This window comes from Cervus canadensis, chromosome 6, assembly GCF_019320065.1.
Source record: "Cervus canadensis isolate Bull #8, Minnesota chromosome 6, ASM1932006v1, whole genome shotgun sequence".
Taxonomy (NCBI): Eukaryota; Metazoa; Chordata; class Mammalia; order Artiodactyla; family Cervidae; genus Cervus; species Cervus canadensis.
Genome location: NC_057391.1, coordinates 14,477,970 through 14,494,456, shown reverse-complemented (window position 1 = coordinate 14,494,456; position 16,487 = coordinate 14,477,970). Strand labels below are relative to the sequence as shown.

Here is a 16,487-nt window from a genome sequence, read left to right as displayed (position 1 = left end):
ATGGCTGAGTAATATTCCATGGTGTATATGTACCACAGCTTCCTTATCCATTAGTCTGCTGATGGGCATCTAGGTTGCTTCCATGTCCTGGCTGTTATGAACAGTGCTGCGATGAACATTGGGGTGCACGTGTCTCTTTCAGATCTGGTTTCCTTGGTGTGTATGGAGAACGCAATTAATGTCCATCATATTGAACTGCCAGCAGGATGAACAGTTAGGATGAACCTGTTCAACAGGGGCTTCCCTGGTGGTCCAGTGGTTAAGAATCTGCCTGCCAATGCAGGAGACACGAACTCAATGCTTGGTCTGGGAAGCAGGATCCCACATGCCATGGGGCAATTAAGCTTGTGTGCCACAATCACTGAGCCCAAGCTCAAGAGCCCATGAGCTGCAACCACTGAACCTGTGTGCCACAACTACTGAAGCCCACATGCCCTAGAGCCCATGCTCCACAACAAGAGAAGCCACTGTAAACGGAAGTCTGCACACTGCAGCTAGAGAGTTGCTCCCACTTGCCACAACTAGAGAAAGCCTGGGTGTAGCAATGAAAATTCAGCACAGCCAAAAATAAATAAATACATAAATAAAAATAGCTCCCTCCTTGAACCATGGAGTTGGTTCCTTGAGCAAGACATGGGTAGGACTCTCTCAGAGACCTCCAACCCACTGGTCCACCAATGAGATGCCCCTTGGACATATCAGAGACAAGGCTTGATGCTACTTGGGTCTCCAGTGCCAGGCACGGGGCTGGGTGCCCAGGGCACGCCCCATGACTGAAGGCGTGGTGCTCTCCTGTGTGGTCCTCTGCTCCAGCATGCCTCCCCCACCTCTCCTTGCTGACCGAGATTGTTGCTTCTGTTCCTCAGAGACAAAGCTTCCCTACCTTCTAGCAAATACCTGTTCTCATGGCTTCCAGAAAAGATGGACACATGAGTTGTCAGTATATCACAGGAGTTTACAAAGTCCTGGCTGAATTAATGTTCAATGTTGAATTAATTCATAATGTTCATTCATTAACTCATAATTCATTAATTCATAATGTTCAATGAATGTCCAGCTCCACTTGGATGTGTGGAGATGTTCAAATGATGGTAATAATAATACAAGGCACCTCTAGACACATGCCTCTTCCGAGTCCTCTTACAGAGAGGGGCCGGCATGTGGCCAGGGGAGCCCTAGTTTTACATTCTGCCACTCGTGTGCTGCACAAGTCTCCAAGAAGTCTCTTGACTTCTCGAAGGTTCTGTTTTGTCATCTGTAAAATGAGATGAACAACTGTGCTTTCATCATAGGGCTGGAGATGAGATTCAAAAACAGCTGGTATGTGAGACCCCCAAAAGCTCCCCAGAGCAAAGCACTGCTGGGCTGTAAGGAGAACCCAGACCCCTGATGTCCAGGCCAGGTTTCCTTCCTTTCTGCCATGTACCAAGTGGGTAGCAGGTAGCTGGCTAAAGCTTAGGTGCGCCAGGCCTGGCTTCCAGCTTCAGCCTGGATGTGGAGGCGGCAGGTGGGCAGCCCTGGTGGAGTACGTACAGCAGGAAAGGGGTGGTGTACCTGGGGAGGCCCGCGCAGTTAATCAGGCCTCTGGGCACCGTGCCTGCTCTCTAGAATATTCATAAGGCCCCTCCAGCTGTGCCAGAACAATCAGGGTGCTGATTGCTCCCCCATCTGCAGCTTAACATTCCACTCCAGAGAGGACAGAGCTGGTGGCTGAATGTTAACCAGAGGAAAAACCGGCCTTCACAACAGCCACCCGAACATGAGCCCAGCAAAAACAAATCCACCCTTTTCAGATCCGCCAACTCGGCCAGAACTTACCCGTCCACTAGCGTCATGGGCAGTGGAGAGTCTCAGGTTCAGAAATAAGTGGCCTGGTTTCTGGCCTGGTTCTGTAGCCTCAGTTTCCCCAACTGTAAAATGTGGATGGTTCTACCAAACACCCTAAACTCAACATTCAAAGAACTAAGATCAGGGCATCCAGTCCCACCACTTCATGGCAAATAGATGGGGAAAAAATGGAAACAGTGACAGACTTTATTTTCTTGGGCTCCAAAATCACTGACTGCAGCCATGAAATTAAAAGATGTCTTCTCCTTGGAAGAAAAACTATGACAAACCTAGACAGTGTATTAAAAAGCAGAGACATTACTCTGCCGACAAAGGTCCGTCTAGTCAAAGCTATGGTTTTTCCAGTAGTCATGTATGGATGTGAAGCTTGAACCATAAAGAAAGTTGAGTGCCAAAGAACTGATGCTTTTGAAAGATGGTGTTGGAGAAGACTCTTGAGAGTCCCTTGGACTGCAAGGAGATCAAACCAGTCCATCCTAAAGGAGATCAGTCCTGGGTGTTCATTGGAAGGACTGATGCTGAAGTTGAACCTTCAATACTTTGGCCACTTGATGTGAAGAGCTGACTCATTAGAAAAGACCCTGATGCTGGGAAAGGTTGAGGGCAGGAGGAGAAGGGGGAGACAGAGGGTGAGATGGTTGGATGGCATCACTGATTCTACTGATATGAGTTTGAGCAAACTCCAGGAGATAGTGAAGGATGGGAAAGCCTGGTGTGCTACAGTCCACAGGGTCGAAAAGAGTTGGACATGACAGAGCCACTGAACAACAACCGCCACCTAACCCCCAAGAGGGTTGATTAAGGCAGAGTTTGTTGGACTGGAGTGCTAGACAAAGGCAAGCCATCCTCACTGTTTGTTATTGTTGCGGGCATACTTCCTCCCTGGGGGAAAGCTTGTCATCACAAATATTGAAGTCTCAGCAAGCTGGCTTGGGGGTAAACTGAGGAAGGAAGAGAAGCTTCTGGAAGAGTCAGCCTCAGGCTTGGCCTCAGGGCAGGTGCCAATCTTGTTATTCTCATCTGCCCCAGACCTCTCAGAGAAGCAAGAAAAGAATGGGAAGGGCATTTGACAGTAGATGGCCAAAAACTCAGAAAAGAACTACAAAAGCAGACAGCGGCCTTCTGCGTGCTCAGGAAAACAGTCTGGAGCCACGCAGGGCAGGGACAAGATATGTGCCGCTGTGAGTTCACAGCACGTGAGTAACGTCCAAGCAACGATTAGGACTCGCCAAGAAACGGCCGGAATCTTGCCTGTGTTTCTGTTGAATAATACAGGAAACTGTTTTCAGAGAGATTTCTATCTAAACCAAGAAAATAAAAAACTGGAGCTAAAATAATAGAATCTTCTTCCTAGAAAACTGACCAATGAGGAACAGTTCATCCCTCCTACTGGCAGATCAGGAGGGGGTTGTGAACTGGGCATTATTGTTATTACTGTTTGTTAGGCCCTGTCCTCCCCACTCTCCCAAGTCCACAGGGGCAGGAGACTGACAGCTTTGACCCACGCTGCTGGGGAAGGCAGGGCCCTCTCTGGGCTCAGGACTCTGTTTCATAGAGTCTCAGACATCAGGGTCCTGCCTCGGACTAAATCAACTGCTCAGACCCAGGATCTGCCTTGCCCCCACCCTTCAGTGTCTTACCCTCACTCAGGGTACTTCCTTCTAGCATTCGTTCCAGCCAGTTCAGAAGCACGTGTTACTTTGGGGGGAAACGTTTGACAAAATACATAAAGGAAGGGCTGACCTAAGTCCCGACTCTGGGCTGTTTGTCTTCTGAAACCTCAGGGCTCCCTCTTTACATCAACCAATTGTTTCTAATTTCTTTCTTTCCCCCTAAAGTATGAAACATTGTGTTCATCTAAAATAAATTTAGAAGATATAGTTAAGGAAAAAGAAAAAAAATGAAAGAGCCAATGAGCCATCATGAGCTACTCATGAATCCAATACACAGAAATAACCACTTTTAAACCCGTAGGTGTATATAGAAAGTGAAGTCGCTCAATTGTGTCTCCCTCTTTGCAACCCCATGGACTGTAGCCTGCCAGGCTCCTCCGTCCATGGGATACTCCAGTATTCTTGCCTGGAGTATGAGCAAGATCACGCCTGGGATCTTCCCGACTGAGGAACTGAACCAGGATCTCCCACATTGCAGGCAGACTCTTTACCATCTGATCCACCAGAGAAGCTTAAAAAAGTGAAAGTAGCTCAGTTGTGTCTGACACTTTGCAACCTCATGGACTGTAGCCCGCCAGGCTCCTCTGTCCATGGAATTCTTCAGCCCAGAATACTGGAGTGGGTAGGCATTCTCTTCTCCAGGGGATCTTCCCAACCTGGAGATCAAACCCAGGTCTCCGCATTTCAGGCAGATTCTTTACCATCTGAGCCATCAGGGAAGCCCATATATTTTCCCAGTCTTTTCCAAAAAGGTGGATGGCTACATAGATATAATTTAATGGGATTAATTAGATTTTACCTTTTTTCCCCCAGCTAACAGTAGGTGATAAAATTTTCTTATTAAATATTCCACTGCATTGGTGGTTCTTGAAGTGTGATCTGGGGACCCCTGGGGATACCCAAGACTTTTTCAGGGAGTCTGTTGGGTAAAAACTACTTTCATAATAGGAGACATTATTTGCCTTTTCATTCTTGTTCTCTCAGGAGTATACAGTGAAGTTTTCCAGAGGTGTATGATGTTTGATATATCAGCAGGCTGAATGTAGAAGCAGATATGCAAATTCAGCCATCTTTTATTAAGTCAGATTAATTTAAAGAGATTTGCAAAAGTGTAGAAAAATGTAATTCTCAATTTTTTTGAAAATATAATAATTTTTCATAAAATACAGTTTTTTGTGAGGATGTGAAATGGGTTTATTATTAAGCAAATAACAAATGCATATTTTTGAAATTCACTCATTTTTATTTGAATATGCTAAATATATTTTTTAAAGTTTTATTTATATACTCCTCATTTATTTTTGGCTGTACTGGGTCTTTGTTGCTGCGGGCTTTCTCTAGTTACGGTGAGCAGGGGCTACTCTCTACTTGCGGTGTGCAGGCTTCTCATTGCAGTGGCTTCTCTTGTGACCGAGCACGGGCTCTAGGTGTTCGGGCTTCAGTCGCTGCGGCACGTGGGTTCAGCAGCTGCAGCTCACGAGCTCTAGGGCACAGGTTTAATAGTTGTGGCACGCGGGCTTAGTCGCTCTGAGGAATGTGGGATCTTCCTGGACCAGGGATTGAACCCATGTCTCCTGCATTGGCAGGTGGATTCTTTATCATCAGGGAAGCCCCCTGAATATGCTAAATATCAATAGTCATATAGCGATATAAGCAAAAGCTCTTTGGGGTCCTCAATAATGTTTAATGTTTAAGCGCATAAAAGCGATTCTGAGGCTGAACACTTGAGAACAACTACCCTACATCACCACCTTTGTGACTGTATAGCACCCCTTTGTGTGGATGGCCCCAAATTTGTTCACCCATTTCTTTATTGATGGATCTGCAGGTTGCTTCCAGTGTTCACTGTTATAAAAGTGCCACACAAAGCCTTGAGTACCTGGGACTTCTCTGGCAGTCCAGTGGTTAAGACTCTGTGCTTCTACAGTAGGGGCAGGGGTTGGATCCCTGGTGGGAGAACTAAGGCCTCACATACCACATGCCATGTGCACTGTGGCCCCAAAACCCCACTACCACCTACAGAAAGCAAATGGCAGCCCACTCAAGTACTCTTGCTCCCACAGACAGATGTAGCCTGGCGGGCTACAGTCCCTGGGCTTGCAAGGGTTAGACATGACTGAGTGACTAAACAAACAAGCCAAAAAACCACCACCACCAAACAGACAAAAAACTCCAACACCACCCCCTTCAAAAAACAGATCGAGTACCTACATAGAGTGAAAACTTCCTGAGATGAAAAAAAACAAGAGAAACCAACTGGAAGACTGAGCCATCACTGTTAGTCTATCACTAAATTAAACAAAATGTATCACAGGATATGAACAAATAAAGCTGAAAAATTATGTGTACATTGAACATACATGCATGAGTACAGATACATATGTTTCCAAAGAGAGAAGCTTATGCTCTATAAAGAGCCCTTTCTCCCCTTGCTGTCCATGAAGTGTTTATAGAAGCTGACCATATTCTAGAGCAGAGTTACAGACAACATGAAAGTCTTTGGTACCATTACAATAATGGAGAGGGGTTTAGAAACTTCTAAGCAATTTGAGAGAGAAATTTTATTCCTCTAGAAAATAATTTTAAAAAATGATACTTGCAAAAAAAATGAGTACAAAAATGCCGTAAACTTTAAAAAAATATATGCTTGAGAGTATTTCTGTAGAATACATTCCTAGAAGTGGAATCACTGGGCCAATGGACACAACACGTCTTTAAATGTTACTAGATAATGCCAAGTTATCTCTGTTTACACCTCACCAAGAGTAAGATGTCAGTCCATCAAATACTCAGAGCATATTTGAGTGCCTGCCCTCACATCTTTGGCAACACCAAAGATTGTGACTCTTTTAAATCTTTTTCTACTTCAGTTCAGTTCAGTTCAGTCTCTCGGTTGTGTCCAACTCTTTGCGACCCCATGAATCGCAGCACGCCAGGCCTCCCTGTCCATCACCAACTCCCGGAGTCTACCCAAACCCATGCCCATCGAGTCGGTGATGCCATCCAGCCATCTCATCCTCTGTTGTCCCCTTCTCCTCCTGCCCCCAATCCCTCCCAGCATCAGGGTCTTTTCCAATGAGTCAACTCTTCGCATGAGGTGGCCAAAGTATTGGAGTTTCAGCTTCAGCATCAGTCCTTCCAATGAACACCCAGGACTGATCTCCTTTAGGATGGACTGGTTGGATCTCCTTGAAGTCCAAGGGACTCTCAAGAGTATTCTCCAACACCATAGTTCAAAAGCATCAATTTTTTGGTGCTCAGCTTTCTTTATAGTCCAACTCTCACATCCATACATGACCATTGGAAAAACCATAGCCTTGACCAGACTTTTTCTACTTAGTAGGCTAAAAAATATATTCTGTCTTCTATAAATTGTTTATTCATAGCCTTTGCCCATTTTCTATTGGGTCCTCTTATTGATTTTTCTTAACTCTTTATATATATATATATATCCTGGAAGTGCAACTTTTGTCTGTTATACATTGCAAATATTGTACTCAATTATGTTGCCTGCCTTTTAATTTTGCTTACATATCTCACTAGAGTACAAAAATTACCTTTAAAATATTATTATAAATTTATTCTAACCTACTAATCATTTCCTTTATGGTTTTATGGATTCTTAACTAGCTTAGGAAGCCTTTCCCTGTTTTATGATTTTAAAAATACTCTCCATTTCCCTCTAATATCCTAGGAGCTTTTCTCTTTCTTTTTTAATGTTTAGATTTTCAATCCATCTGGAATTAATTTTTGTTTTGTTATGGTGTGAGGCATTGACTGTTGACCTTTGCAAACCATGTAGTGGAGTGTGGCAGGGTGTCAGCAATGGACTTGAGCCCCAGTAAGAAACAGCCCATGCGTTTCTAGGGACCCGCAGGCCTGCCTACTGCAGCTGGAGGTGAGCTGGTCCCTGCCTGGACAAAGATCTGAGCCCATCTGGTTCAGGAGGGGAGACATTTCAGAATCCTTCCTAATGGGATAGAGCTGCTGTGGGCATCTGCAAAGTCGACAGGGAGAGCTGATAACGTTTCCAAGAGAGTACCAGAACATCTTTACCAGGTTGTTTGGTTCTCAAAGAGCTTTCTGCCCATCACCCTCTCAATGCCAACATCACTATGGAAGTGGAAGGGGATTTAAGAGGTCCACTTTGCCATTACAGGAAAATAAGGTGCAGAGAGGTTAAGTGACACACCCAAGGTCACACTCCTGGTGAGTGACAGAGACCGACCAGAACCTAGACGTCCTGCCTCCAAGGCCACAGCTCCTCCGGCTCCGCGCACCAGGCGCCCGTCACCATCACTGCGGCTTCCCTCTTCCGTGGAAGGGAGGGTCTGGCCTGAGGCTTTCCCGAATCTGAGCCCCCACCACTGTGGGCAGGTGAGACTGGAAAAACCCATCCTCCACCACCAGCTGACAGGGGCTTTCCGGTCCCAAGGCTTCCTTGGGCACGCACCTCCTCCTCTCCCCAAGCGTTTGGTGGAGGATGGGAGAGACGATGAGTCAGGCCGGGGAGGGAGAGCTCAGCCATAAACAAGCGGGACTGACAGCCAGCGTTTTCCCCGAGGCACGTGACCTCCCACGGGCCTCCGGGGACTCCGCCTGAATGGCAGAGCTTCAAAATTTCATGATTGAGGCTCTGCAGATTGAATTTGCTAGATTCAGGAAGGCGGCCACAGAAGGGAAGAAGCTTTTAGAGAGGAGGTGGGGGATGAGAGAGAAGGTAAATTATTTCTAGTCCCTCAGTGAAGAGCTTGAAATGTTGTTTTTAATGGGTGTGTCACTTTTGCAGATGCCCGCCTGATGTGGTTACGCTGGATCTTTAGCCCCTCCAGCTCCAGAACTAAAAGGACACTCAGGAAGGACAATTGTAGAGCTGGATCTAGCCTGGAGATCAGATGATCCAATCTCTCAGGGTTAGTGGGAAGCCTGGGAACCCCAAAGCAAGTGACTTGTCCAAGTTGGGGGGTTCTGGGAACAGATCTCAGTCACCTAGAGAAAAGTGTTCTCTTCTGGATGTTCCTCAGGTCCCCCAGCTGTGCCTGTTCTGGTGACTCTTGGGGAGAACTTTGGGGAAAGTATAGCCACTGGACACATGATGAAAAAGTAAAAGGTGAGGCGCAGGGAGACATAGGGCATCAGGCCCAAGAATGACCAAGTGGGGTTTCCCTCCGTCCTGGGGTGGCAGCCAGGCCTAAGGAGGTGCAGGGGGCGCCTACCTGTTCCAGGGGGATGACGAGGAAGGAGCCACCCCCCGCGCTCTCGGTGACGATGGCCAGGAAGCGGGCATTGACGGCACAGAAATGGTTATCGTGCACATTCTTGGTGATGGGGATGCCGTCAAAGCAGTGCTCCCGGTTGGCCACCTTCCCGTAGACGTTCCGGAACTTGGAGCTGCGATACTGCGGACGCCAGGACATCTGTGAGAGGCCAGGAGAGACAAGGGTCAGGCCAGACTGTCCCTGAGGAGCTGAGCTGGGCACGGGCGGGAGGGAAGCTGCTCTCGGGAATTTAGGAGGTGAGGAAAGCCCGGTGCTTGCCCTCGGGTGGCAGAAGGGAAGGGACCTCCAAGAATCGGATGCCTGGCCCTGTGCTGGAGGACTTATTCTTTCAATAAAGTCCCGCAAGAGCAAAGGCTGGCACGAGGGCACTCACCCATTTCTTTGTTCAGTATACCCACCCACAGCACCTTTCAGAAAGGATGGGGGAGCCTTTCACTTCCAAGGGATGTGCCATGTGATAAAGCCGACCATCCATCCAAAACATGTCTGGGCTGCCTCTTGCGTGTCAGAAACTGCTTAATTTAGTACGGGACGTGCAGACAGAGGAGGCTGGGTGTTCACAGAGACAGAGAACACTTCTGATGATGAGGGGTGGGGGAGGAAGACGGCCCCTCTATGTGCAACAAGGCAAATGACCCTCCTCTGATTGTCTTTAGGGCTTCTAACCCACAAGTACACCCCAGAAATCTCAGTCCTATACATCATCATCAGGCCCAGAGAGGTTAAGTGACTTGTCCAAAGCCACATAGCTGATGAGCAGGGCCAGGAACACAAGTCTCCTGATTGGAAATCTGAGACTCTTTGCTATGCCAGATTATTCTTTGGAGCAAGGTTTCTCCACGTGTGGCCCACAGGTCACTTGTATTAAAAATCTTCCGGGATGGGGGAGGTTTCTAAGCCTCCCACATCATTTGTTAGAAATGCTGATTCCTGGGTCCCAATCCAGACCTACTGAATCCAGTATATTGGGAATGGGGCCCAGACATACATATTTTAATCCAGCTTTCCTGCCCCAGTGAGACAGAAGCATGCTGAAGTTTGAGAGTCCCTGTTCTAGAGAATGGAATGGCATCCCTCCTCACCCCTCACTGCCCACCATCCACGAGACAGAGTCCAACTGACCAACCAGTTGGCCCCTACTGCATGCATGTCCCATGCTAGGCACTGCAGAGAACACAGATGTGCATGGACGGATGCACAGGTGAAGGACAGGATGGGCAGCCCACCATGGAGTTCAACTTTGCTGTAGGATGGCGCCCCTGTGGGAAACCCTACGAATGGGCACCATGGCAGGTGGAGTCCAAGTGGGTGCTCTCCTGGCAGACAGGCAGCCAAGCTCAAAGTACCCAGCTGGGGTCTGGCATTCAGTAGGAGCTCAATAAGCGTTTTGTAAATGTGAATATATGGGCCTCTCTGGTGGCTCAGTGCTAAAGAATCTGCCTGCCAATGCAGGAGACATGGGTTCGATCCCTAGTCCGGGAAGATCCCACATGCTGCAGAGCAACTAACCCAGGAAGCCGCAACTACTGAAGTCTGCACACTCTAGAGCCCGTGCCCGGCAACAGGAGAAGCCACTGCAATGAGAAGCCCGTACGTCACAATGAAGAGTAGGCCCTACTCGCCACAACTAGAGAAAAGTCTGCACAGCAACAAAGACCCAGCACAGCCAAAAATAAATGTTTAAAATTGTAAAAAAAAATAAAAATAAAAATGTGAACATGTTTCTGACCCGACTGCCATTATCTGCCATCATCCACCCCCTGCTCTTCCTGTCCAGTCCCGGTATGCCTTGAGTCTCCCAACCCATCTCAGGACAGAAATTTCTTCAGATGAAATTCCCAAGGGGATAGAAGGCAAAAGGAAATAACCGCCACAGAATCAGGAAACCAACCCTGGGAATTTGCCTGAAAACAGAACTTTGCATTGGATTTAAATAAAGCCAGGAGCTCAGACACAAAGGCCTCTTTATTGAAGGAAGAAGTTCAGATCCAATGAGGAGAATCCCAGGGATTCTTCAGGCAAACCCTCTTCCTGCCAGCTCTCTGTCCTCTACTCCCTCAGGCCACTGCCCTCCCCTCCACCCCGCCCAGCCTCTGCCCACACAGTACCCCTTCCCACCTGCCTTCCCCCTCTCTGCTGAGTTCTGCCCACGACCGTTCATGACAAAGTCCTGCTGGAGAGGCAAGCGCACTTCTGGCTGTGTGATCTTAGGCAAGCCCCCTCTGACCGTATCCTCAACAGGATTACATCAGTGATGCCCTGACTGCAGTCCCAGGCGGCCACTCATGTTCCTTTACATGAGATGAAGTTTTTAATTTTACTAGCCAGGTGTTTATTTTTATTTACTTATTTTTTACAGATGTTTTTAATGTAGGCCACTTTTTAAAAAAAATTTTTTTTATTGAATTTGTTATAATATTGCTTTTGTTTTATGCTTTGTTTCTTTGGCTGCAAGGCATGTGGCATCTTAGCTCCCCAACCAGGGATTGAACCCATACCCTTTGCATTGGAAGGCAAAGGCTTAACCACTGGATTGCTGGGGAAGTCCCTCATGTGTTTATTTTAATTTGTATTAGAAAAAACATGTAACTTACATGCCAAATTTGCCATTTCACAGATATTAGTGCTAAGAAAGCTAAGCTTAAAAATAATTAATTCAAAAGAAAATACAGAATGAAAAATATAGTATGGGTGGTACATGGTCCTGGCAGAAATTTTGTCTGGTATGTGAGTACTGGCAATCACTCTGTCTCTTTCAGGTAGAACATTCTAGGTTCCACAGTCCTCCCAAAGAGAAAGGAGCCTGCTCATTCCAATCTCCTGTTCCTTGTAGATGCAGATCTAGTCTGGAAGGCCTTTGCCCTTTTCTCTGCCCTGCCCAACTTTCAAGGCCTGACTTGAATCTCACTGCCCTTCCAAAAGTCCAGCAGAGAGAATCTCTGTTGGGATCAGCCCCAGCCTGCATCCAGGGAAATGTAGAGAGCATCTTGCAGCAAGCCTGGCACTGGCCTCTCCCCCATCAGTTGGTAGACTGGGGCTGATCTCTCCGCAGGACCTTTGGAAGGATTAGGGGAAGGAGGCCAGGGGGCCCTTATCACTGGACCTGTACCTTCACCCCGCATGAAGCCACAGCAAGCATGCCTGACACAGCGCTGGACTGGGAGTCTGCATTTCTGGATTTTCACTCCCCATTCTAACTCCTACTAGCCTCAGAAAAACAATTTGCCTCTTGAGATGTTCTAAAACAAGAACCATAGTTTCTGACTTTATGTGGTTACTTTAAGAATCAAAATGAGATATGTAGATACAAGATCCCATCCAAGATAAGATCGCAGCACTGCTCCTGTGGGCCCAGTCCATTGAGAGTTGTCTGGAAAGCGTCAGACACAGACCCGGAGTTCAAATATCTCAGGAGCCTTTGGAGGAGACGAAATCAAGGCTTGAAAAGTAGTGAGAGGCCAGGGAAGCAGAGTGCACTGGGGCAGGCTTCACGGAGGTGGGGGCATCTGCCAGCATGGGGTACTGAGAGAGCACAGTCCCCCGAGAGGTGGGAATTACGACGTCCTGTGGTATGGAGTGGGAAACAGACCCAGCCCAAGTCGGACAGTGAACATGCACAGGATTCACTGGGACCTGCTCTGACTCTGCAGACCTGATTATGTTTTTTCCAACTTCTTATTATAAAATATTTCAGAAAACAAAAATAGTTGAGAGCATGGTGCAGTAATCACCCACCACCTAGGTTCATTCGCATTAGCATTTTGTCACAATCCTTTTTCTCTCTGTGTGCCTGTCTTTCTTTTCTTTTCTTTTTTTTTTAGTTTTGTGGAATTAGTTGAAACGAAGCTGCCAGCATCATGACTCCTGCCCCCTTATTACATCAGCCTGCATTTCCTACAAAGGAGGACAGTTTCCTATATGAGCATATCATCATTACCACATCTAAGAAAATCAACAATTCCGCAATACCATCTAACACCCAGCCAATATTCAAAATTCTTCCAAATACCTTTTACAGGGACCTCCCCGGTGGTCCAGTGGTTAAGACTCCATGCTCTCATTGCAGGAGGCAAGAGTTTGATTCCTGGTCAGGGAACTAAGATCCCACATGCCATGCTGTATGGCCTTAAAAATCAAAGAAATGCCTTTTACAGCTATTCCATATTTTGAACCAGGATTGGGAACTGTGTTGTTCCCATGTATTTCATTTGGTTGTGATCTCCCTTTCGCCTCCTTTAAATCTAGAACACTCCCATTACTTTTTTTTTTTTTTTTAATTTAAAGTGACACTGACTTTTTAAACACACCGAGTCAGTTGTCTTAGAAAACGTCCTCGTCAGGGACTTCCCCGGTGGTCCAGTGGTTTGGACTTCACCTTCTGGCACAGGGAGTGTGGGTTTCATCTCTAGGCGAGAAGATCCCAGATGTCTTGGGGCTAAAAAACCAAACCATAAAACAGAAGCAATGTCGTAACAAATTCAACGAAGACTTTAAAACACAGAAGAAGAAGAAACTGTCCTAGCGATTTGTCTTATGTTGCTTTGTGGTCTCTTCAAAGCCATTCTTGGATTCCCTATAAAGCTGAGGAGTCAAATGTAAAGCTTTGATACAATTCACATTGAAGATGCCCCCGTTATTAATCTCTGGCTTGGGTGAGGGTGAGCATATAGAGGCAGGGACAGAGGGAACGTGTGGGCACACACCTGGCAGAGCTGGTGGCAGTGAGGGCAGCTGGCCAGTGCCAAGCGTATGTTCTGGAGGGTCGTGAACAGACAGCTGGAGGACCTGGGAGGCCGGATCAGGCACTGGCAGACACTGTGGGCCAAAGCAGAGCATCTGCAGGCCCCAGAGATCTGACCGCTCCACCCGCGCTTACCAAGGGGCTGACTTCATTCTGAGGTCAGATGCAGGGGTGTGCAGGCAGGCAATAGAAAAGCCTCCTCTCTCTTCTGCAGAGAGAGGAGGCCATGCTGAGGCTGGACTGAAGGAGATACCCAGACCTCAAAGGGAAATCAGTGTGGCAGCCCAGAGGTCACCTGAAAATCTAGCCCTTTGCCCTTTGCCCCTAGCCCTCAAGTTCAGCCCAGATCCTGGTGGATTCCCCAAAGCTAGTTCCAGTGAGGGCAGGACACACACACTCTCTCTGAATCTTCCAGGAGCAATCAGCACAAGACTGAGATACACTGGAGCTCCCTAAGAGGAAGGATGTTCTTAATGGTGAGAGCCGCCTGAAACAGAAAAAGGAGGTATCATGACAGGTAATGAGCCTCCCATCCCTGGGAGGATTCAAGGTTCAGGTAGATGACCTCTGGTTAAGGGCAACGTGGAACAAGAGACGGGACTAGATGGCCTTCTAGCACCCCCCGAATAGACCTTGTGTTGCACCAGAGAGGAGGGCTGGGGTCAGAGAGTCCCAGGTCAGAGGACACCCTGGCCAGTGACATTCCTTCTCTGTGACACAGAGATTCCAGTGCCTCCCCAACTGGGTTGCTGTGACACAGAATGACAACGGTTCTCGTGGCATTTGGCATCTCCCCCTAGGCCTCCTCACATTGCTGATTAGTGCAGTTACTTATTTTAAGGTATGAATATTTTCTCTCTCCCAGTACTAGACTATAGGCTATGTGATCATCCTACTCCTTCTGGGCTCTGCAGAGCCCCTCTGCCCCAGGCCTGGCCCTGGACTCCTGCTTAGCAGGAGTCTTCTGGTGACCCTGATTGAATAACCTCTTGGTATGGTGGGAGGGCAAGGACCAAGGGCAGGCACACTTGCCCGGTTCCTTGGATGCAATGGGATGAACCTCACCCCAGGGCTGTGACTTCAGCTTATTGAGATTTTGAATTTTCAGCTCATACCCCCCACTCCTGGCCACAGGATGAGGGGCCTGGTCCTTATGCTCAACCCATGAGGGCTCTGGGCCCAAGCCCTTCTTTGTAGTGTTTGTCCTTCTGGTCACACAGCCCTATCTCCTCTGGGCTTCTTGTCACCAGGATGCCAAGGCCTCTTAAACTCAGTACAGCACTCAAGATGGGGCTTAACGAGTCCCTTGCCAGGGACAGCACAGTATCAGCAAGGCGACCAGTTCCATGACCCTCCCCAGACACCACCTCCCCATCACCTCATTTGCCCCCAAGGGCAGCCGTGCAGTGGGCAGAGCTGGACAGGTACCACAATCCCATTGAAAATATCTGGTACATATGTGACTAATCTGAGGCTCGGGGAGGTTAAGAGGCTGTCCCAAAGTCATAAGCTGTGAAAGCCACAGAGCCAGGCCCTCTGTCAAGAACTTCTGACTCTTATAAAGACATGCGTGACCTCAGGTCCTGGTTCCATCACTTAAATCCTAAATCTCTGCTTCTGTAGCTGTAAGACAGAAACAACTATGTTATTTGCCCCAGTAAGTTATAATAAGAATTAAATGAGATAATTGGATAGAGTGCTTAAGGAAAAAAAGGAACTTCTGACAGTTTACTGTTCTTTCCGACATAATACCCATCTTCTCCTTTTTTTTGGCCTCTCCACCCAAGCTATTAATTACTCCTCCCTGCTTTTTTCATACAATACAGGGTATTATACAAAAGTGTAAAGAAACTGTATGGGGGCAGGGTTTGGGGCAAAGGTTTCTATCTTAGCTGCTATTTGCTAGCTGTGTGACTTCAGACTAGTTACTCAACCTCTCTGAGCATCAGTTTCTTTATCTGCAAAGTGCAAATAATGTCGTCCAAATCACTGAATGCAATGATATAACCAAATGCTAAGTGCCTGGCAAGGTATCTGGCGTGGAGTGGGATGACGCTTATCACACGCTAGTTCCACCCTCTCCCCTTCTCCTGTAAGGGAGAGACTCTGACCTCAATTAAGTGTTCACTTGGGGAGGCCGGGCTCTGGCAGGGGAAGGAGGGGGCTGGGCTGGGCCCAGGGTCAGGAGGAGGGAGGGAAAAGCTCTGGCCTCCAGATGTGCGCGGTTGCCGGGCTTGCGCCCTGGTGGCCTCTCCCTGGGCCCAGGGCCATCCTGGTCTCCCTCTGAGAGGGGAGGGCCCGGAAGGAGGAAGTATTCATTTTGCAGCTGAACGGCTCTTATAGCCTCTTAAGAAATAGAGGCAGGCTTTTTTCTCCCTGAGATAATTGTTATGAACACTCCACATGAAGACAAACTGTATCCTGTCCTCCAATCCCCAAAATGATGCATTTTGGCCAGCGGGTACACTGTCTAGATGAAGATGGCTAAAATTCAGTGCTTTAACTGGAATACACAAAAAGATACACGGGGGGTACTTTTTGTTCTCATCTCTAACTAGGGTGGGCTGGGGAGCTCAGGGCTACATCCTCGGGGAGAGTTGCTAGCCGGGGAGCACAGGAGGCCTCAGGATCTGCCCTGGCGGCCACTGGATACTTGCTCCCGCGGGGCAGCCCCTCAGGACCTCTGGGAGAGCCCCTCCCTGTCCCTGTGTGATCAGAGCAAGGCTGACATTTTCCGCCTTCTCTGGGTCATCACCCACGTGACCCGGGATAAGGCACCTTCCTTCTCTAGGCTCGGTGTCCGTTTCGATGAAATGTGGATATCAGCCACACCTACATCTTGAAATCCCTATCAGGATGGGACACCAGGGACAGAGGCTTTGCAAAAGGTGTGCCACTCTAGTCAGCCACAGATACTATCATCAATATCTCTGCTGAATTCGCCCA

The 16,487-nt window shown here is 47.8% G+C and overlaps 1 protein-coding gene across 3 annotated transcripts in view; it reads right to left on the bottom strand.

Moving 5' to 3' along the window:
- The window catches only part of CORO2B (coronin 2B), a 146,480-nt gene that overhangs the window by 62,470 nt on the left and 67,523 nt on the right, over positions 1 to 16,487 (bottom strand). For 2 of the 3 annotated variants that reach the window (XM_043470900.1, XM_043470901.1), the window contains one exon: positions 8,738 to 8,938. In XM_043470900.1, coding sequence (XP_043326835.1) covers positions 8,738 to 8,938 — 201 coding nt within the window. Of the gene's footprint in view, positions 1 to 8,737; positions 8,939 to 12,809; positions 13,000 to 16,487 lie in introns of those variants that run through there. The other variant, XM_043470902.1, reaches the window with a different exon arrangement.